General features: G+C 52.7%; 3 protein-coding genes across 3 annotated transcripts; 1 reads left to right on the top strand and 2 right to left on the bottom strand.

The window, feature by feature from the left end:
- Window positions 1–1,015: 1,015 nt before the first annotated feature.
- On the top strand, window positions 1,016–1,255 carry CGCS363_v008023 (uncharacterized protein; the record flags this gene model as incomplete). Its single annotated transcript, XM_036639872.1, has 1 exon — window positions 1,016–1,255. One exon carries the CDS (start codon window positions 1,016–1,018, stop codon window positions 1,253–1,255), a length of 240 nt encoding a protein of 79 aa, XP_036494898.1.
- Window positions 1,256–7,569: 6,314 nt separating this feature from the next.
- CGCS363_v008024 (putative sucrose utilization protein SUC1) lies at window positions 7,570–9,905 on the bottom strand (the record flags this gene model as incomplete). Its single annotated transcript, XM_036639873.1, has 3 exons — window positions 7,570–8,550; window positions 8,602–9,043; window positions 9,106–9,905. 3 exons carry the CDS (start codon window positions 9,903–9,905, stop codon window positions 7,570–7,572), a joined length of 2,223 nt encoding a protein of 740 aa, XP_036494892.1.
- A 4,944-nt stretch (window positions 9,906–14,849) lies between these two features.
- On the bottom strand, window positions 14,850–15,884 carry rntB (Ribonuclease T2; the record flags this gene model as incomplete). The annotated part of the gene is made up of 2 exons (XM_036639874.1): window positions 14,850–15,450; window positions 15,586–15,884. The coding sequence occupies 2 exons, from the start codon at window positions 15,882–15,884 to the stop codon at window positions 14,850–14,852; spliced, it is 900 nt and encodes a 299-aa protein (XP_036494893.1).
- Window positions 15,885–17,733: the final 1,849 nt, after the last annotated feature.

The following is a 17,733-nucleotide window of genomic DNA, read 5'->3' on the forward strand; positions in this document are numbered from 1 at the left end:
ACGGTGGAAGATGCCTCAATATCCCTCCAGTTCCTATAAAGTTATAACCAAGAAAGAAAGCAAATGCACAGAGATGTCATATATTTTGAAACACCATCCAACTGAAAACTAATGGCTTTCCCCATCTTCCTCCCAACCTGTTCTCCCATGTCACCATTGATCGTTACTGAGATACCTTCGAGCCCACCAATCTCATTCAACTTTGTTCTTCATCTTCTGACACACGTGCAACAGTCGTCTTCGTCATCACTTTTGCCATCATCGTAAGCAGTACTTGAAAAATAACCCATCACTCAGCGCAGCCATCGGAGCGTGGCTCAGTCAGCCCTGCCGCATGCACTCACGTGGACTGCCCTCATGCCTACCCTCTCAGGTTGACCTCAAATTAAGATAGCTTCTATTCGCTCAGCTAACCAGCGAAGAGCTCCCTTACGTTGATTTCCCTTCGTACATTGACGGGCACACGCTAGACCGACTGAGTCGCTGACATTGTTGGACCCAGCATCAAGATCAAAGCAATCATCACTGAGACCCCAGATTCTATTCCGACTAAAACCATGAGTGAACACGGAGATGTTGATAAAGTCTATTTTATTATTACCCACCGCCTCTGGTGCGACCCTGCCCATAGCTTGTTGATACGGCTTAAATTTGCCGAAATGTAGCGGTGGCAGATTCTGATGCGAGCAGCTCGCGTTCATCAAACCGCCGTCCTGAAAACTCACTTCAGGATCATGACTCTTCCACAATTGAAATTGAGTGACGAGGACTTCCTGTTTTACGCACTATATTTGAAACAGCACCAAGAAAAACTGTATAAGAAGTGCTAGATAACAATCCTCTACTTCTGTCTCTGTCCTTGTCTCTGTCCTCCACTACCTACTTACGTCCTTACACCTGCATACATCGTCAATCGTTTCCCTGTCACTGCCCATACAATTGCATTTCTTCAAGTCTCATAAACTTGCGCACAATGGTCAAACTCGCTTCCATTCTTTCCATCTTGGCACTCGCCATGGCCACTGTCGAAGCATGCGGTTACTGCCAGTGCCATTGGCCGGATGGAAGCCACTGCTGCGCAGTGCATGCAAACGGCAGAACTTGCGATGACGTCTGCAGCACTGCCGTCTACGGGGAAACGAACTTGGGCAACAAAGTCTATTGCAATGCGGGAGGCTCCTCTAACTGCATCTCGGCCACGACGTACAGATTTACGCGTGCCCACTGCATCGTATGTTATCCATCTTCGCCTTAATTACGGCTTCCATGTTTGTGTCTTTGGGAAGTTGACAGTTCTAGTGATGAATGATACGGGCGACTTGTCATGGACAACTGTGTCAACATACCGCTGCTGAGAGGAACAGTTTCAGTCACTATTTAGAAATGACACGCTCTTTCATCTAAGGTGACAGGGGCCTTGGAAGAAGGATAAAAGCAGAGTTTGGAACAGGAGCCTTGACAAGCATGATATGTCGAGGACGAGAATCAGGGAATGAGGATAGCTAGGTATCAGCTGAGATATACTTATCGACTTGAGGTCCAGCTGTCGCTGCTAGGCAGCTTTGTTTCTACTGTTCGAATGTGCGCGCATATGACGGAAGCAAATTATATATCGCCGTCATGCTTTATTGTCTAAGCGTCTTGTATCAGCTATTCTTTCAGAACGAGTTCTGATTCTTCCATTAATCGACTTGAATCGTATTGTTCTCCGACGATTCAGCACCTTAGGAAGATATTCAGGACCGTACATTCCTCCGTATGGGTACATACAAAGTTGCCTTGTCAGTAGGGATATATGTACACGACCCAAGTCGGAGGGGAACCTTCTGGTCAACTTCTGATTACCCAGACAATGAGGGCAATGAACGACAATGATTGGGGATCTCCAAAATAGTCAGGAACTTACCCACGGCCTCATCGCAAGTGGAGACAAATGTATTGTGAGGATCAAGTCGAGGTCCTCCCCACTTACCATATGCCACCAGAGCGCTGCATTGGTTTACTCAGGGGCCAGACAGAAACCACTAACTTGCCTTACTTCGTCGACATGAACTTCCGAGAGAGAGCCCAACTATAAAAGCCCTTTCTCTATGAGCAAGTATCGATAAACTACACAAATGAGGTTCTACCAACGAACCTTTAATCCCGTTTCTCAGCTCTCGCAGGAGGTGGGCCAGCCGGCTTGGGGTGGCCCTGGCGTTGTTCTGTGATTTCCTGTATAGCTTCCTCGAGTCCCGGTCCTGAAAAAATAAGTATGTCATCATCTTTCATTTTGCCTGTCATTAGGGTATTCCAGTCCTAATTATAAGGCGTGCCTTGAGCAGTTAAATGGCGCCCCAGCATGTGCAGCCGCAGGATTTCGCCTCTATAATGTCTGATCAGACAAGACTACCTTATTCTTCAATAGAAACGGATTGGGATCATCGACCCTACTGATTTGGTTGGGAACCAAGGCTCCAAAATGAAACATTTCTTGTGTTTTCTTTTCGCAGCCCCAACTGGGACCCTCTCCCATCACAAAGGTCGCACCACACCCGTCTCGAGTTCGGACTTGACCAAGACTGTAAACCATTACCAGAATGTATCTTTGCGGGTGGATCATATTTAAGGCTTCGCAGCGATTACTTGTAACCTTTTAGACAGCGATCGTCTGGGAGGGTTGCTACTTAGAAGCAGCGGTTATACAAGTCCCAAGTTCATTCCCACGGAGATGCGGACACAAAGATCGGTATGCTTTCAGATCGCACTGATGTCCAAAATTCCACCAAAACTGTTGTCACTGATCTGACGCGTTCCCATTTTATTCTGTCCATGATAATCAGACGTCCTTCTAATGATGACTCGACCATCTGCGCAAATCCGCCATAACATCATCCCTACATGCCTTGGCATGCTGTACCTGGACGCCCTAGTACTATCGTTCTTTTCGGGAGAGGTGATCATCAGACACAGAAACATTGAAAACATGATGGCTTCAATGCATTTCAATTTTTATACATTGTGCTCTAGGTATTTTCATGTCATGTGATCAACGATAAAAAGCGGTCTACTCAGAGCTTATGCTGTCTACAAACAATACTGGGTATTGAAAGCCTGTCTCTCATTCCAGCAGCACAAACGTCACCGTTATGTTACTCATTGATAGCGTTCGCTTTGGTTGGCTTCCACATCTCAATTCTGAAGGTAAGGGCTTCTATTCACGTCGCTGGCAGGCCGCCCCGTTATCTGCAGAGTATTTGAGGCAAAGTATCCGGAATATGATCACGGCTCTTGTCTGATACAAATAACAGAATGGTCGTTTTGAACAGCCTACGGTTACACCTTACACTAAGCCAGGCAAGTAGAAGCCGAATCGTCAACTTCACATAGACTCAGAGAATTTGATTTTCTTGTGGAAGACTACCATTAACAAGGAAGATGTCTTTACTAATATATACTCAAGCGGATCAAGATCTCCGAATTTCACTCTTCCTGTCGCATGCTGAAGGCCTTCCTGCAACTTGAGGGGGGACACAGCCCAGAGTTCAATCGTCCACGATGGAATGCATTTAAGGAGCAGACCACCGCCATGAGCCTAGAGCAGCGCGAGACAAATACGTGCTTGGGTCGTCAAATTCAGAATCGGGACTAGGCTGAAAAGACCTAATGTTGACGTGAGCTATGCTACCTCTAATGAAGCATCCCTTTAACTCGTACGCCGCCGTCCAAGCCACACTCGAGCATGCCCCCATCCACGTCCGTCATCTAGCGCACTCCCTTGCGTATTAATCTTCACAGTCACGGGAAGCCTAGACTTCAAGGCTCCCAGAAGCATTTTTCGAGCTTGCATCAAAGTTTCATCGTTGTCAGGCCCAGATAAGTCATCGAAAGGCGTGCCGTCACTGTGAAAAGATTGAAACAAATACAATTTGGCAAAAGCTGCATGAAATTGGACGTAGCAATAAAGTGCCCATCAACTTTATGTAAGTCATCAAGTAAGAAGAATATCCCGGTGCAGCTTGCGACCTGTAGGAAAGGCCTCCGCACAAGAACGCGAAATGCCCATAAGTACATCAGAGCAATAATGATGGTTCTCCTCACTGAGTGGTCACCTGTTCAAGCGTATAAAACAAGGAGAGAAACTTCTTTCTAAAGCTTTCCTAACAATTCAACCACGCGTCTTCCTCGGTTCCAACAGTAGCCAACCAAAACCTCTTCCCAGTACAGAGTCGGAGTCTCAACCGAACTGATATCAAGACAAGGCAAGGAAACCACTGCCCCTCTGTTCTTCACCCTTCTCCATTCGCACTTATCTTCTACGTATTCCAGCCCAATCCACCGTGCAATCCGGTCGCAAACTTGTGAGGATGCCAACTCGCAGAAAACGCCTTCAACCCCGTCACATCAGGCTGTCTCTAGCACGAGCCAAAAAGATGCCACGGGAAAGAATCAACCCCTCATTGCGCTGTGGGACGAAAGTTCGACCAAAGCCCGCTCTCTAAACCCTTCTCCAGACGCGCCAAGACCCAATGATCCTCCAGAACCACATTCGCAACTGCATCAACTCATCGTCATGAATTACAGCCTATATAAGAAACCCCTCATCGCATACTGATTTATCTCAAGGGCTGTTAAGATCCTGTCGAAAAGGGGCAAAGAAGTAATAATGGTTCGGTTATGATCATGTTCTCTTGACTAAAAGTTGTGGCTCAGCCATCACAACTCCCGGTTCCGATCCTCACTTCCTCATAATGCCCTTCTATGCCATCACCGTCCGTCTCTCTCGGTCCACTAGTATTCCATCTGGAACAACATCATGCGTCCACTTCTTCCGCAATAGCCCAACAGCTTCCTGGTGCATTTACAGCTTCAAACATGGAGGCGAGAATTGCACCATCTCCCTCGAATCATCTGTTTGACTTAACGTTGACTGCGGAGCAGATTGGCGTCTTACAAAAGGAAATCTGCTACCACACCGGGCTTTAAAGGCTCATACACAACCCCTAAAAGAAAGCGCCGTCCTCCTGAACTTTCTTCTCATCGCTCGCCTGAGCCAAACTCTCTTGTCGCCGAGCCGCACCCCATGCATTGCTAACTTCAAACATGAATAGCCCCTTCTAAAGCACACCAGGTCTAATCTTATACAGCCAAGACAATCAGTCGAATTCGTACGCAGTGATTACTGTTCCTTAGTCTTTCCTTGGCTTGAATGCCCAGCTATTAACGTATATGGTTACTGTGACACTCCTCGCCGAACCCAATCCATATGTGGACACTTCCATCGTCCGTGCTCTCTCCTATTCTCACACTATTCCTCCGCATACGGAAATTCAGAATCCATTGAATCACATACTGACGACCTCTCAGACCTCTCCATTCTATCACCGGAGCGAGGCAAGCAAGCACCATGATTAGACCCCCATCCGTTGGAAAGCACGACCAGAGCAATCAAGGCCGGCCATTTATCGTTCTAGAAAGAAAACCTGCTCTGACTGGCAATATATGTACTTTCCCAACTCCTCACGCTCATCCCAAAGCATGCAGCCAGGTTGTTGCAGTATATAAAGACCTACGACATCAAACCCTTAAACCATAACCCAAATTGAACCATTGTTTCGCATGTTGACAGGCAAAGGCCAATGGGAAGTTGTCACGACTCAACATCCCCACCGGAACAGCCCCAACGACCCCGAAACACCTCTCCCCCGTCCCTAATCCCGCTACAACCCCCACCAGACCGTCGTCCGTCGTCTCCCTCATGCCTCACTCTGGAGGTATTCTAGCACAAGGAACCGAGCTCCGATAACCAGACCTGCACACCTCAGAGCGCAACATAAATGTTGGTCTCACAGGACCAGCTAGCTGGTAGGGCACTGTGGGCAGCAAATATCGTATTATATTAACTGCGTTGGTGGTGATGTGGATGAGGTTAACTGCGTTAGAGGCAGCGGCCGCGATCGCGGCGTTGATCGCGGAGGCCGGTGCCTTACGTAATCGCCGATTACGTAAGGCGCGCCCAGCTCGATTAACGCTGCGATGGGCTGGCGTTGCCGACAATAAAGCTTATCCATAGCAGAAGAGCCTTACGACTAGAGCTTGCTCAAAATCGATTCATGGGCTGCTATTGTCTGCGCCGGACACAGGAGTTCTCAGTAAGTCAGCATGCCTTTATACATGGAAAGATAATAACGTAGATATGACTCCACCAACGGATTATAAGAGCCATCATCATCGCATCTCGCTTGGAACACAGCAATCTGGTGATCTTCTGCTTAGACTTATGCGGCGTCCTTAATTTCACAGATAGTCCACAGAGGTGCCGTCATATCGCCTGCCATCCTGCCGCCGCTCCCTTAACACCATCCTTCATCTCTGACGCACCTCACTTCCAGCATATTCCTACAGAACAAAACGCCCCACGCAGTTTCAACACGCAAAGTCCAGTTCACTACCGAGAGAACCTCAGAAGACGGCTCTGCAATGAAGGACATGTTATCTACGGCATTCGAAGAGCGAACTTTTACATTTGCGTCGTACAGAATCGCAAGTCCCAGAACGCAAGCATCATTTATAATCACAGACACCACGCCAACACCATGCTCCAACCAGCAACGACCTCCCATAAAAGCCACCGCCAGACCATTTCCTTCCCGCAAGGCAATGAATCCATGATTCCGAGTTTCTTCCCCGAAACCTTTACTCAGCCTCTGCTGTTTCTTGACTCAGATAATCTATTGCATAGATACGGTCACGGCGCTTTCGATCCCCCGCGATCGCTCCCTCATCGTCGTCCACCGTCTCCCACATGACAAACTCCCAGCGTATTCCTAAACGGCCGAGAACATTGACAAAATGACGAAAAGGGGAAGAGTTGGGCTCTCACTCAAATTACATCCGAAGTTTACTTCTAACTGGAGAGCATCAGCCCGTATCCCCATCCCCGTCGCCGTTCTCGTCGCTGCCACTGTTCCGTAGAGAGCCATGTCTCGCGCCAGCAATATTCATGTCACAGCGGGAGCCAAGCGCTTGAACACCAAACAAAACACACAAGTTCAATCTAGTTTTCTTTCTTCATTCATCTAGTATCTTATCGAGTATCCAGTCTGCCGACAGCATACACATAATTCTCATACGAGGCCCGGCGTGGTCGCGATCCGGCTACCAAGCTTCGGCCGTAGTCGGACCATACAATAGCTTCCACGCCGGCCATCAATGCTTTCATATATATATCCCGAGTCCTCCTCTTGATATTGCGTGCGTTTGATAGATCCATGAACTCCCAAACAAAACACCCATTGGCCGATGTCAAACCAATCGGCAGATGCAAAATGTTCCGCGTCCCTAGCCTGTACACAAGTCCGTATTTTCGCAATCCCGATTCCCAAACCAATCCAAGGCACTTTTATGTTGCCGACTCTCCTCAAGTGGCTGCGGTATCGACCCGCGCCCCATCGCAAGGATGGCCGAAATGTGTAGTAAAAATAAAAAGGTCTTAGGAGAAGAAGCCGACGCTTGACATAGGAAATTAATAGCATGTGACAATCTGCGTCAACTAAATGCTTATAAATGGGGCCAGTAATGTGCACAAGATCAACGAAGAGTATTGAAGTCCATCTCAGCAGGCATGCCAGTCATACCTGGCATGTCCGAGTTGGCTCGTTGAAGCGCGTGAAAAGTTTCGCCGACAGTCCGCGGCAACGGCTGTTGTGGTATGGCGTAACTGTTGGCCCGCTGGGGTTGCTGCCGAGATATGGAGTTCATCAGGTTGTTCCCACCGGGACCCATTGGATGGGATGTCGGTATTGACGGCGCGTTCATCTGCTGTTGTCCCTGGAACGACGGTGGACTGATGCTGCCCATATTCTGGCCTTGCTGCATGTTGTGGTTGTGATGCTGGGTCATGTTGGGCTGCATCTGCTGTTGATTCATGCCTTGGTTCTGCAACATGTGATGCGACTGGTGTTGTTGATGTTGGTTCGAACCACCGATCGACGATCCATTTTGGCCCATCGGACTCATGACCATATCGGGCATTTGCGCGCATCCATAATCGTTCATCCCGTTGTGTGGGTACTCCATGGGTGGAGACATGATGGCTGGCGAGCTCGCGAAAGGCGAGTTCATGTCTGCAGTCGTGGCAGGCACGGAAACGGACGGGGCTCCAGTGGAGACGTTGGCGTCGCTTACGTTGCTGTTCATGTCCGACATGCCATACTTTTTGTCATAGTCGGCAACGGAAAACTTCCGGTCATAGTCGGTGTCCATCTGCATCTGCATCTGGGGAGGCTGCGCCATGCCAGCGTTTCCGAAGCCGTCAAAAATGTCAATAGCGCCCAGGTTGGCGTTCTCGGGGGCGTTCTGCAGCATGGGGTTGGTCAGGCGAGGCATGATGTCGGCGACCTTGTTGAGAAGTAGGGGCAGGAAGCGGAAATCGCTGTGGCGGAGGACGGCAACAATGTTGAGCGTCTGGTTGAGTTGCTCGCGGGGACCGACAGTGAAGGGGTCCCGGGCGGCGGGTTGCACTGCGAGGAAGTCGGTCATGTTGCAAGTGATCTGGAAGAGCTTTTCGATCTGTATCTTAGTCAGCTCACTGCGATTCATTCAGCGAAGTTTGGTTCTTACCAGTCCGGAACCCATGAGCTCCATGCCCTGTCCAGGGAAGTGAGATGCGAGGTTCATCAACATTTCGCGTGACAAGTCGACGGGGTATTGGAAGTTGTTCATGCTCTCCTCGTTCTGAGAGTTCATGCTGCCGTGGGTCAGCTGCCAGACGGTGGTCTTCAGCCACTGCTGGTTCGTGCGCAAGTCGGACAATTGTCCATCCTGGCAGAGGTATGTCGGCAGGACCTCGTTCAACTGCTTCTGCAGGTTAGAAACGTAGAGGTTGCTTCGGGTCTTGTTCCAGACGGCTGTGAAGGCGTCGTCGAAGGGATGGAACAGGTTGACCAGCATGATGAAGCTGTTGAGCTGGTGGCTGAGTGGGTCGCTCGGGTCATCGGCGGAGTTAGGCGGTTGAATGGTGGCTTGAAGTGTCAAAGGTCGCTGGTGCTGAATAGCGTGGGCCCTGAATGAAGATCGCCCGTTAGTGATGAAACATGGCGTTGGAATAAGAAAAATGCTCATTACCTTTCCATCACGTAGAAAAGCCAGTAGAGGCGTCTTCTCCGAGAGGACTCGGCGTTGTCCCACTGGGGACTGCGGTAGGTCTCCTCCTTGGTCATGCCGCTCATGTGCATCATGGTGGAAGCCTCGCGGAGATAGTACCAGGCCTTGTTGTGCATCTCCATGCCGTGGTAGCAACCGTAGATGAAGAAGTTTGTGGCGAGGGTATTGAAAGTCGGGCCTTCCGAGGGGCCGGTGAGGTAATCGTAGCCCTTGCGAACCTGCAGCGTCTCCTCCAAAAGCAACTGGGTGGCGACGATGGAGGCACCAGGCATAACGTCGAGGTTGAAGGGGTCGCCGGCGGGCATGGACATTCCGGGCTGGAGCATCATGAAAGCGCACAGAGAGGTCAGCAGGCAGTAGGTGTCGGGGTCGCGCTCCATGTATGGGAGTTGCTGTTCGATCTTGTGGCGGTCGAGGATAGGCATCTTCTCGTAGAGGTTGGCGAAGTAGAAATCGATGCATTCCTTGACGAGCTCGCTGGAGAGCAGGCCGGGGGTCGGGGCGAGGCTGACGGGTCCTGGAGGGCCTGACATGCCGTTCATGCGGTTCTGGACCTTTGCCGACAGACTCGTCTGTCGCTGTGTTTCCCTCAACTCGCTAATAACCTTTGCGCGGGAGCCCTTGGGGCCCTTCTTCTGAGGGATGGCATTGTAGGTGCAGGACAGCTGGGCAGTGTGGCAATTGCGGCACGGGTTGACGCCGTCGCATTTGACCTTGCGACGATGGCAGGCGTCACAGGCCCGCTTGACGGCCTGTGTCATGTTGGCGACGTGCGGTGAAGACGTGGTTGCGGTATTGCTGGTGTCGGGGTCCCGTCGTGGGCGTCGTCGGGTGTCGTCGTCTCGCGGGTTAGGGATGGGTCTGCTGCGATTACTCTGCACGGCTGTGGCTGAAAGCGGCGGGTGATGGCATCGACAGCGAGATTTCCAGCGGGCGCAAGAGACGATTGAGTTTTGCGGGGAAAGAGGACTGATAAGGGAAGTGGTAGGCGTGGGAAGGGGGAGTCGTGGAGGAGTTTGTGAGGATGGATCGCAGTATTCGGCCCTTTCTGTATGCACACGCTGGGAGCGAAACGCGGGGGATGGTGCCAAAATCCGGGGCTGCAACGCCCGTTACAACCCTTTCCAGTCGTCTGTGCAGAAGAATAGCAAGCGTTAATCGAGTGCCGGACGTCGACGGTGGCTGTTTCGTCTGGAGTTTGTCGCTTTTGCCTCGAGAGAAAAACACAACTGGCGATGTTGAAGGAGAGACTGGGAGTGGTTTCTCGGTGAGGGTCGGTAGGTTGGTGAGGAAGAGGAGTTCGGGTGTGGGTGGGCGAGGGAGGATGGATGTATGGAACCGCAGTGGGCTGAGGGAAGTCACATATTATGTAAGGTAGAAGAGGGAAAGTGGAAGAGGAAAAGAGGACAGGCACGGCACGGGCTGGAAGGAAGTTGGTGTAGTGCGAGCTAGGTGGTCAACGAGTGGAGAATAAGGGAAAGAGCGGCGCGCGAGAGTCTGAAGATGAACAAGGGTGGTGGGCACTCGCACTTGCACTTGTTGCTACGAAAATGGGAATCGAATCGACGGGAAGGAGAGGACGAGAGGCCAGAGGAGAGGACTTTCCTTCCAGTGCCCGAGGTGACGGGAAGAGGTACCTCTGCGGTGTACGGATACTTGGGGGCGCTCCTAGTGTGTTTGGTGGGCTTGGCCTGGGTTGCTAGGCCTCTTGCAGCAAGACGCTAGCCCGACTGAGAGGCGCGGCTTGGGGAGACGGCCTCTGGACTGGTCATTGCCCCCGGGGGAGGAGACGAGCACTGGGCAGAGAAAAAGGCGCTAGCAACGAGACAGGTCACAGCCTTGAGGAGATGAAAAAATTGTCAGACACACTGTGGGGAGACACGGTGGGCATTACCCAGTACCTGAGGGAGTTGGGGTGACAGTCCACGAAACCGGGCAGGAGCACCTTCTCCTCGGGTGCTTCCCCACAGTGAGGCGTCATTTTCACCAGACCAACGGCACTGTGCGCAGGGGGCGCCTTCCTTGCTGTGTTCTGTCTGTTCGTCCTTATTGTCTGCATTGTACCCGGTACGTACCTTTTACCTGCTGCTGTCAACACTCCATCGCCTATTGTGTCTCTTCTCCATTGTGAAAATGGTGCAAATTTCCACGGTCAATGCAGAGGAGCCAAGGGGTCCCTGATATTTCTGAAGAATCACTGGAAACAGCCCCGAACGCCAGCAAGTCCTCTTCTCTACTGCTGTTGAGCTCGGCTGCACGGAACTGCTGGAGATGAGGGCAAGAGACCGTCATGGCCAAGAGGCAGAGAGGGATATTTGGCAGAAGCAGCAACACAGGGCGATGCGCGGGAGACGCCGCCTGCAACGTCGTACGAAGGCTGGAGCTGCTGCCTGTACATGGCATTTCGTAACGAGCAGGCCAATGGGAGGCGTCACTGTCCAAGTATTCGTACCTCAAGGAACGCCAAACCGAGGCAGAGGCCAGGTGCTACTTTGTACCTCCCATTGGAAGTCCACCTCAGCGACAGACAGTCAGCAACTGCGCCTACGAATGCCCTCGATGTACCTCTTGCCCATCCATCCGCCGGAGAGTACATGCACTCCGACTGCTGTCCAGACTCACGTCCAGGCCGTTGCAGTGCTGAGCCGTCCGCTGACCTGCTCCTCCAGCTGCTGCATGCCAGTCGCCTCTTCTCTCGCGGTACCCAACGGCAACGGCAGCCGCCGTCCTTTTCTCGACGTTTCAGTCGCAACTTGACCGAGGTCAGGGTTTTACAGAATACTCGCCTCACTTTCGACCTCCTTCTGTGGTGGCCGTTCAGGACGCATCTTTCACGGTATGCGCAAGCCGCGGAACGACAATGACGCTCGCTGGGCAAGCCACATCACCTCAGCTGCTGGTCTCGTGATGCCCCTCCGCCATTCCCGTACTCGACCCTCATCACCACCAATTTGCCCACCGGCACTCGTTACGAACAACGACGACGCCAGCAGAACACGAGCCAAACCGCCTGCGAGCACCCCAAGCCCGCCACGCCGTCCCTTTGTTTTCACTGGGTCCTATGGGCCATGGCGCGCTACCGCCCATTGTCTGATCTGATCTGATCTGGCCCTGCTGGGGCCCCTAGCCAACTTCCAGCCTTTTGTCCCGTCCCAACAAGCCGGCATCGACTGCGTTCTGCCCATAATTGCACCAGTCCACTCAAATCTCCTGCCCGTTGCCAACTGTCTTGCAGCTCCTCGACATTTCGAAATTTGAGGCACACGAAACCGCCTGTGCGAGGGACATCCCTCGCCGCACCTCGACAGCCACGCCAGCAGCCACAAACAGACGCACTGATGCGCCCATGGGGATGCTGGACGCAGGGACACCGTTGACCCGGGATGCAATGTCTTGCCCTGCCTCCGTATTGCCGGTCCGTGGACATTGCTTGCAATTGCTTATTGCTGTCTCTGTCAATGGCGGGGACGCTGCATTCCAGGTTTCTCGAAAAAGCCTCTCAACACCGGCTGTCTCGACTCTCGATGGGGCTCGGGTCAATGCCGACCAATCTTCGACGCCACTACCATCCAGTAGTTCAGCAGAGCATGAACTCTGTTCTGTTGGCCTCGACGAGATGCTGATCGTCCGACACTTGGGATGGCTGAAGGCGCCGTCCAACACTACAGCCTGCAGCGTCTGTTCCCACTGACCGAGCACTTGGTCTCCTCTAACCCAACGACCAGCCCTCAAAAGTTCTCACCGGCTCCTGTGTTCTGACGGGGCTGGAATCGGTCTATGATGGCCATGCAGCAAGCATGCTTCGATAACCCACAACATGGGCATCGATCGAGATGCCGTTCCTTTGCTCGCCGTAGCAGACAATCCCCAGCGCTTCATGCTGGGCAATGATGGCTTCCGCAATCCTGTCGGCACACTGTCCACACGCAAACACGGCTTGGTCTTGGCAATCTGGCAACTCGCAAGCAATCTCACAAGTCACAGTCACCCTCCATCAATGACCCCTGGGCCTGTCATCCCCCAGATCGCCCTCAAGCGACACAGCAGGGAACCTTCCAAATTGTCTTCCACCGTGCTTCTACTCGCTCCAGTCCGCCTATCAAACAACGTCTTGCCCTCGACCACCCTCCTTGGTCGACGCAGCTCGCCGTTTGCAGCCTGTCACGGCGTCAACTGCCTTGCAGGTCGTCTACTTCTGCCCAGCAAATGTTTGCCAATCCATCTAGAGGCATTTCTAAGGTCTTCTTGTGCCAGATACAGACCATGACGACCACATCTCAACTTCATTGTCTCTGGCGCCGGCCTTGACATCCAATTCAGGACTCATTTTGATCATGACAAAAAAGTCAGACATCAGGGCAACCACCCCGTCGTGGCGGAGGCCAAACCAACGCTACAGCTACACGTACATGAGACGGCGTGTTAGTGTCCGCCGCCTGCCTCCCCGCCGCCGCTAACGTGCATCAACACCGCCTCTGTCTGCAAATGCCGTCCTCCCGGCACGCCCGGAGGAGGGCGACTGCTCTTATGTCAGCGGCAAAAAGTCCCTCGTGGCACAGCAGCTGAGGACAAACATGCGAGTCGACATAATCGTGTCAGTCCCAGCATCTAGGAATGCTACGTTTCGACGGATACGCAGTCGCAACGGGGCTGGAGAGCCTGTTCTGACCCTGGCATCCCCCTCGTGGCACCAGAGGCACGACAGCCGCCATAAATGCCCATGTCCTTTGGGCAGAGAGATATGCGAATCTCCTCAAACAGCAATTCCACAGGGCCAGTTCCCAGGCGCACGGCGTCTTCTCCCTGCTCTGATCCCTTCCATGACAGCGCCCAGCCCAAGATGGCTGCATCAGCACATCGCCGTCCGTCCACAGCTCCACCGCCGTTTTCCCCATGCCCAAGTACCGGCCAGTGAGCCAGCGAACCAGCGCTCGAGCAGCCGGGGTTGCGGAGGCCGCTTTCACCAAACCAGGCGGAACGGCACCGCGCCCCCTAATCCGATGGAATGATTCTGTGCGTCCCCCCTCCGCTCTCAGCCCACTTTCCACCTCCACATGCGCCATCCCGTTCCCGGATTAGCGCTGTCGGTCGGCCCGATAAGGCGCTACTGCAGTCTGCCTCTTTTTCTTCAGCACCCGCGGCCAGTGACATGCAAGGCTGAGGAACAGACACAGACAGCTGCCTCATCTACACCGTGGCGCCCCAAACACTCGTGCGCTGCGCATCCTAGACCGCCGTCAACACATGGCTGCACAACCGTTTGATTGTTCGCAAACACGGCCCAGAAAGGTCTGGATGCCTTCCGCGGCTTGTTTCTTGTCCAACGCCGCGGAAGATGCCGCCGTGGTCGTCGACAGAGTTCGCCAGTGACAGGGCGCCCCGACCACCTGGTTAGACTTTGTCCATCCCATCTCTGATGCGCGGTTTCATGAGACGGCAGGCTGTTGTCGGCTATGGCCCAGCTGGATCGGCGTTAACATTCCCAACCTCCGACCGGCAACCCAGGGCTGAAACATGGAGGTCAATTGCCGGCCATCATATCAGACACTTCGCAGGGAGAGCACCGGGCATGCTGCGAACTGATCAAGAAGAAATGTTGTTACAGCTCAACTGCCGACGATGTGCTCCGGACAGGAGGAAGTTCATGAATAATCCCCACATTCCCTAACGCCAAGATATCCAGACCAATGTCCCATAATATACTCTTACAGATCCTCGTATGAACTGGGCGGGCAGTTGCCCTTGCACCGCTTCGGAACATACCGCACGCTGTCCGCGCAGTTGTTCGCGTCCCCATGCTCTCCCAGCTCGCTAGCGGGAACAAATTGCCCGGTCTGCAAGCTGCCCTTCAAGAAGTAGCTATACCACGCCTCGTGCAGCACATCCCTCTTGCGCCCCGAACACCGCAGCACCACCTTGCCCCCGCTCAGCCTCTCCAGCGTCTTCGTCACGTCCTTGATGGGATACGTCTTCTCCCGCGAGGGCACGATGCCCGCCCGCTCGAGCGCCGTGAAGGTGTCGAGCTGCTTGAAGAGCGCAAACGCGCGCGTGAAGTAGTCGACGACCTCGACGCCGGCGTCGTAGCTCTCGCCGTAGCAGCGGGTCGAGAGCGTGTTGATGCACGAGGCGTGCTTGTTGTACTCGTGCGCCCAGAGGTGGTTGTTGGTCCCGTAGGCCGCGACCCAGTACCGCTCCATGGACGCGAGCAGGTCGGATTGCCCGTAGTGGCGGAGGATATCGGTGATGTTGTTGAAGTGCGGCGTCATGCCGCAGAAGGCCTTGTAGCTCCCGTCGCAGAGGTCCGGCCTGGAAGGTTCAGTGTCAGTGCGTGTTTTGCATGAGGGGTCTTGAAGTCAATTCCGCCAGTTTTTGTCTGTGATGTGATTCTCCCAGCGACGATACGCAGTAGCCTTAGATTGAAGAGAGGAGGGTGAAGCGTACCATAGTCCATGAACAGTCCAGTCCTCCTCGCTCCCGCCCGTGTGCACCGTGTCATCCCAGAACTGCGTCAGCAAAATCCGCCCCGACGGCGCGACGAAGCAGCACGAGTCGGTCCCGGAGCCCGGGCTGGAGCAGCTTGTCGGGCCGTCGACGGGGCAGGAGGGGGCGCCGGAGAGGGGCTCGTAGGGGGTTACTTCGCCCTTCCATGCTACTGCGTCGTGTGAGAGCGGGTGTTGGTGGTGGGTTAAGGGTAGGAGGGAGGTGAAGCTTGTGAAGAGGGATTTGAACGACGGCGGCATTTTGTCGGGTTGATTGTGGTTGCTGGGTTGATTAATTGAAGCTGGATTGAAGGCGAGGCAAGGGAGGGGAGGTGGTGACGATGTTGCGAGGCGGAGCTGTCTGGGGAGCTGCACCGGGGGATTCTGCCGTGTCATGTGGGGATTTGGCTGGGGCTGGGGGGGACACCGCTTTGGTTTTGGGGATGTGATTGGATGGGATGGGTAGGAGTGGGGTTTGTGGGGGTGTGACGTGCAGGGGAGGGCACGTGGGTTTGGTGTTGGTTTGGAGTGTAAGTGGGTGGATGAGGGCAGATGAATGGGTTGATGAGGACCTGGGAGGTATTGCTTGAGAGGTAAATGGGAGAGTTGAGGTAGAGGATTTGAATTTTGTTTCTTTTGGTGGGGTTTGGGAAGGGTGAGGGATGCTGTTGAATTTCGGTAGATCTTATTGTAATGTTTTGTTTTCGATGTTCGTCATGGTTTCGCTGGCGTTGCCATCACCACAACTCCTTGCGGCATCAGCCATCGAGGCTTTTCCGTGGTAAATAACGCTTGGTTTTCAAAATCTGGACGGTATGATAGATGCGCCGCTTTGGTTTGCCCATTTCGCCCTGGAGGATTTGATCTTGGAGGTCAACAAGGTGCAAAGCCAGTATGGACCACCCCGTACCCTTTGAGCTATTCGATTCTTCGAGTTTGGGAGATGTTTCAGTGTCTAAGGCATGGTTGCATATAAATAGTGACGCTTTTGCTAGGTTTGCGAACTCAAAAACACAGGGCAAATCGACGCCCAACTTGTGACCTTTGCTATCTTCCTTTTCCTGCAAGGTACCCTTTTGGGATTCCGGCATTTACATTCTTTTCAAATCGGTCCATACGTCTCGGGCAGCGTTTGATGCATGGTGGAGGATATGTCTGGAATACCACGGGATGGACGGCGAGGATGACGGACGGCGTGTGGGCTGCAAATATCGCGAGAGTGGCTCTCGAGGTTGAAGCTCTATTCCGTCGAACGACTTTGACCGTTTTGGTTACAGGCGATTCAAGAAGCAAAACAAACAAGTCTTAGCAGAAGTTGCAATTAGGCGTGGGCAGGATTCAGAAGACTGCATGTCAGTTTGAATTTATACATGATTCTGTCCTTGCGAGAATCGCTTCCATGCGGTTTAGGGCGCTGCTACGCTGACAAAGTACGACTCCGCCATGAAGAGGGGTATAAAATTTAGTTTATTTCATGCCCCTACGGTTCGCTTATTGAAAAAGGATGAATGCGTCGTGCGGGAATCTCGCTGCGGAATGGTGCGCGTGCGAGCTGGAGATCATCATATATACGTGGATCGTGGAGGCGAGCCAGCTGCGTCGACGATCAGACGATCCTCATCATTTTACCAAGTCGAGAATACTTTGGTACCAGAGGCAGTGACGGAAGGTGGTGAATTTGAACGTTTAGGCGTGATTCATCTAGCAGGTTATATCTCAGGCCTGACGTATGCGATTTGCGGTTCTCCTGTCATTTTCAACCGTCCAATCTCATGACGACATTGATAGAACTGTCTTTGCCACATTTGAAATTAAATAAGGCCTGGGAGGATGGCCGGTAAGTCGTGTTCTGAAGCACACAGGACGTGATCTTGAGATAGCTTGATCCATGTCATTCTAGGCGCTTTTTGTTTCGCTAGGTCCCAGCTGGGGACAGGGGTTTTCTTTTATTTAAGCAAATAAATTGTCATGGACTTTCTATCTCCACGATGGCAGGAGCCAATGGCAATAAATAAGGCGGGCAATTAGTCCACAGATGTCTCAGTATCAACGTAAGAGTTGATACATCGTGAATTTTCTGAAATGCGCAAGACATCGGTGCCTACAATGT

The sequence above is a fragment of the Colletotrichum siamense genome, assembly GCF_013390195.1.
Source record: "Colletotrichum siamense strain Cg363 chromosome Unknown KSG_Cg363_contig05, whole genome shotgun sequence".
In the NCBI taxonomy this organism is placed as follows: Eukaryota; Fungi; Ascomycota; class Sordariomycetes; order Glomerellales; family Glomerellaceae; genus Colletotrichum; species Colletotrichum siamense.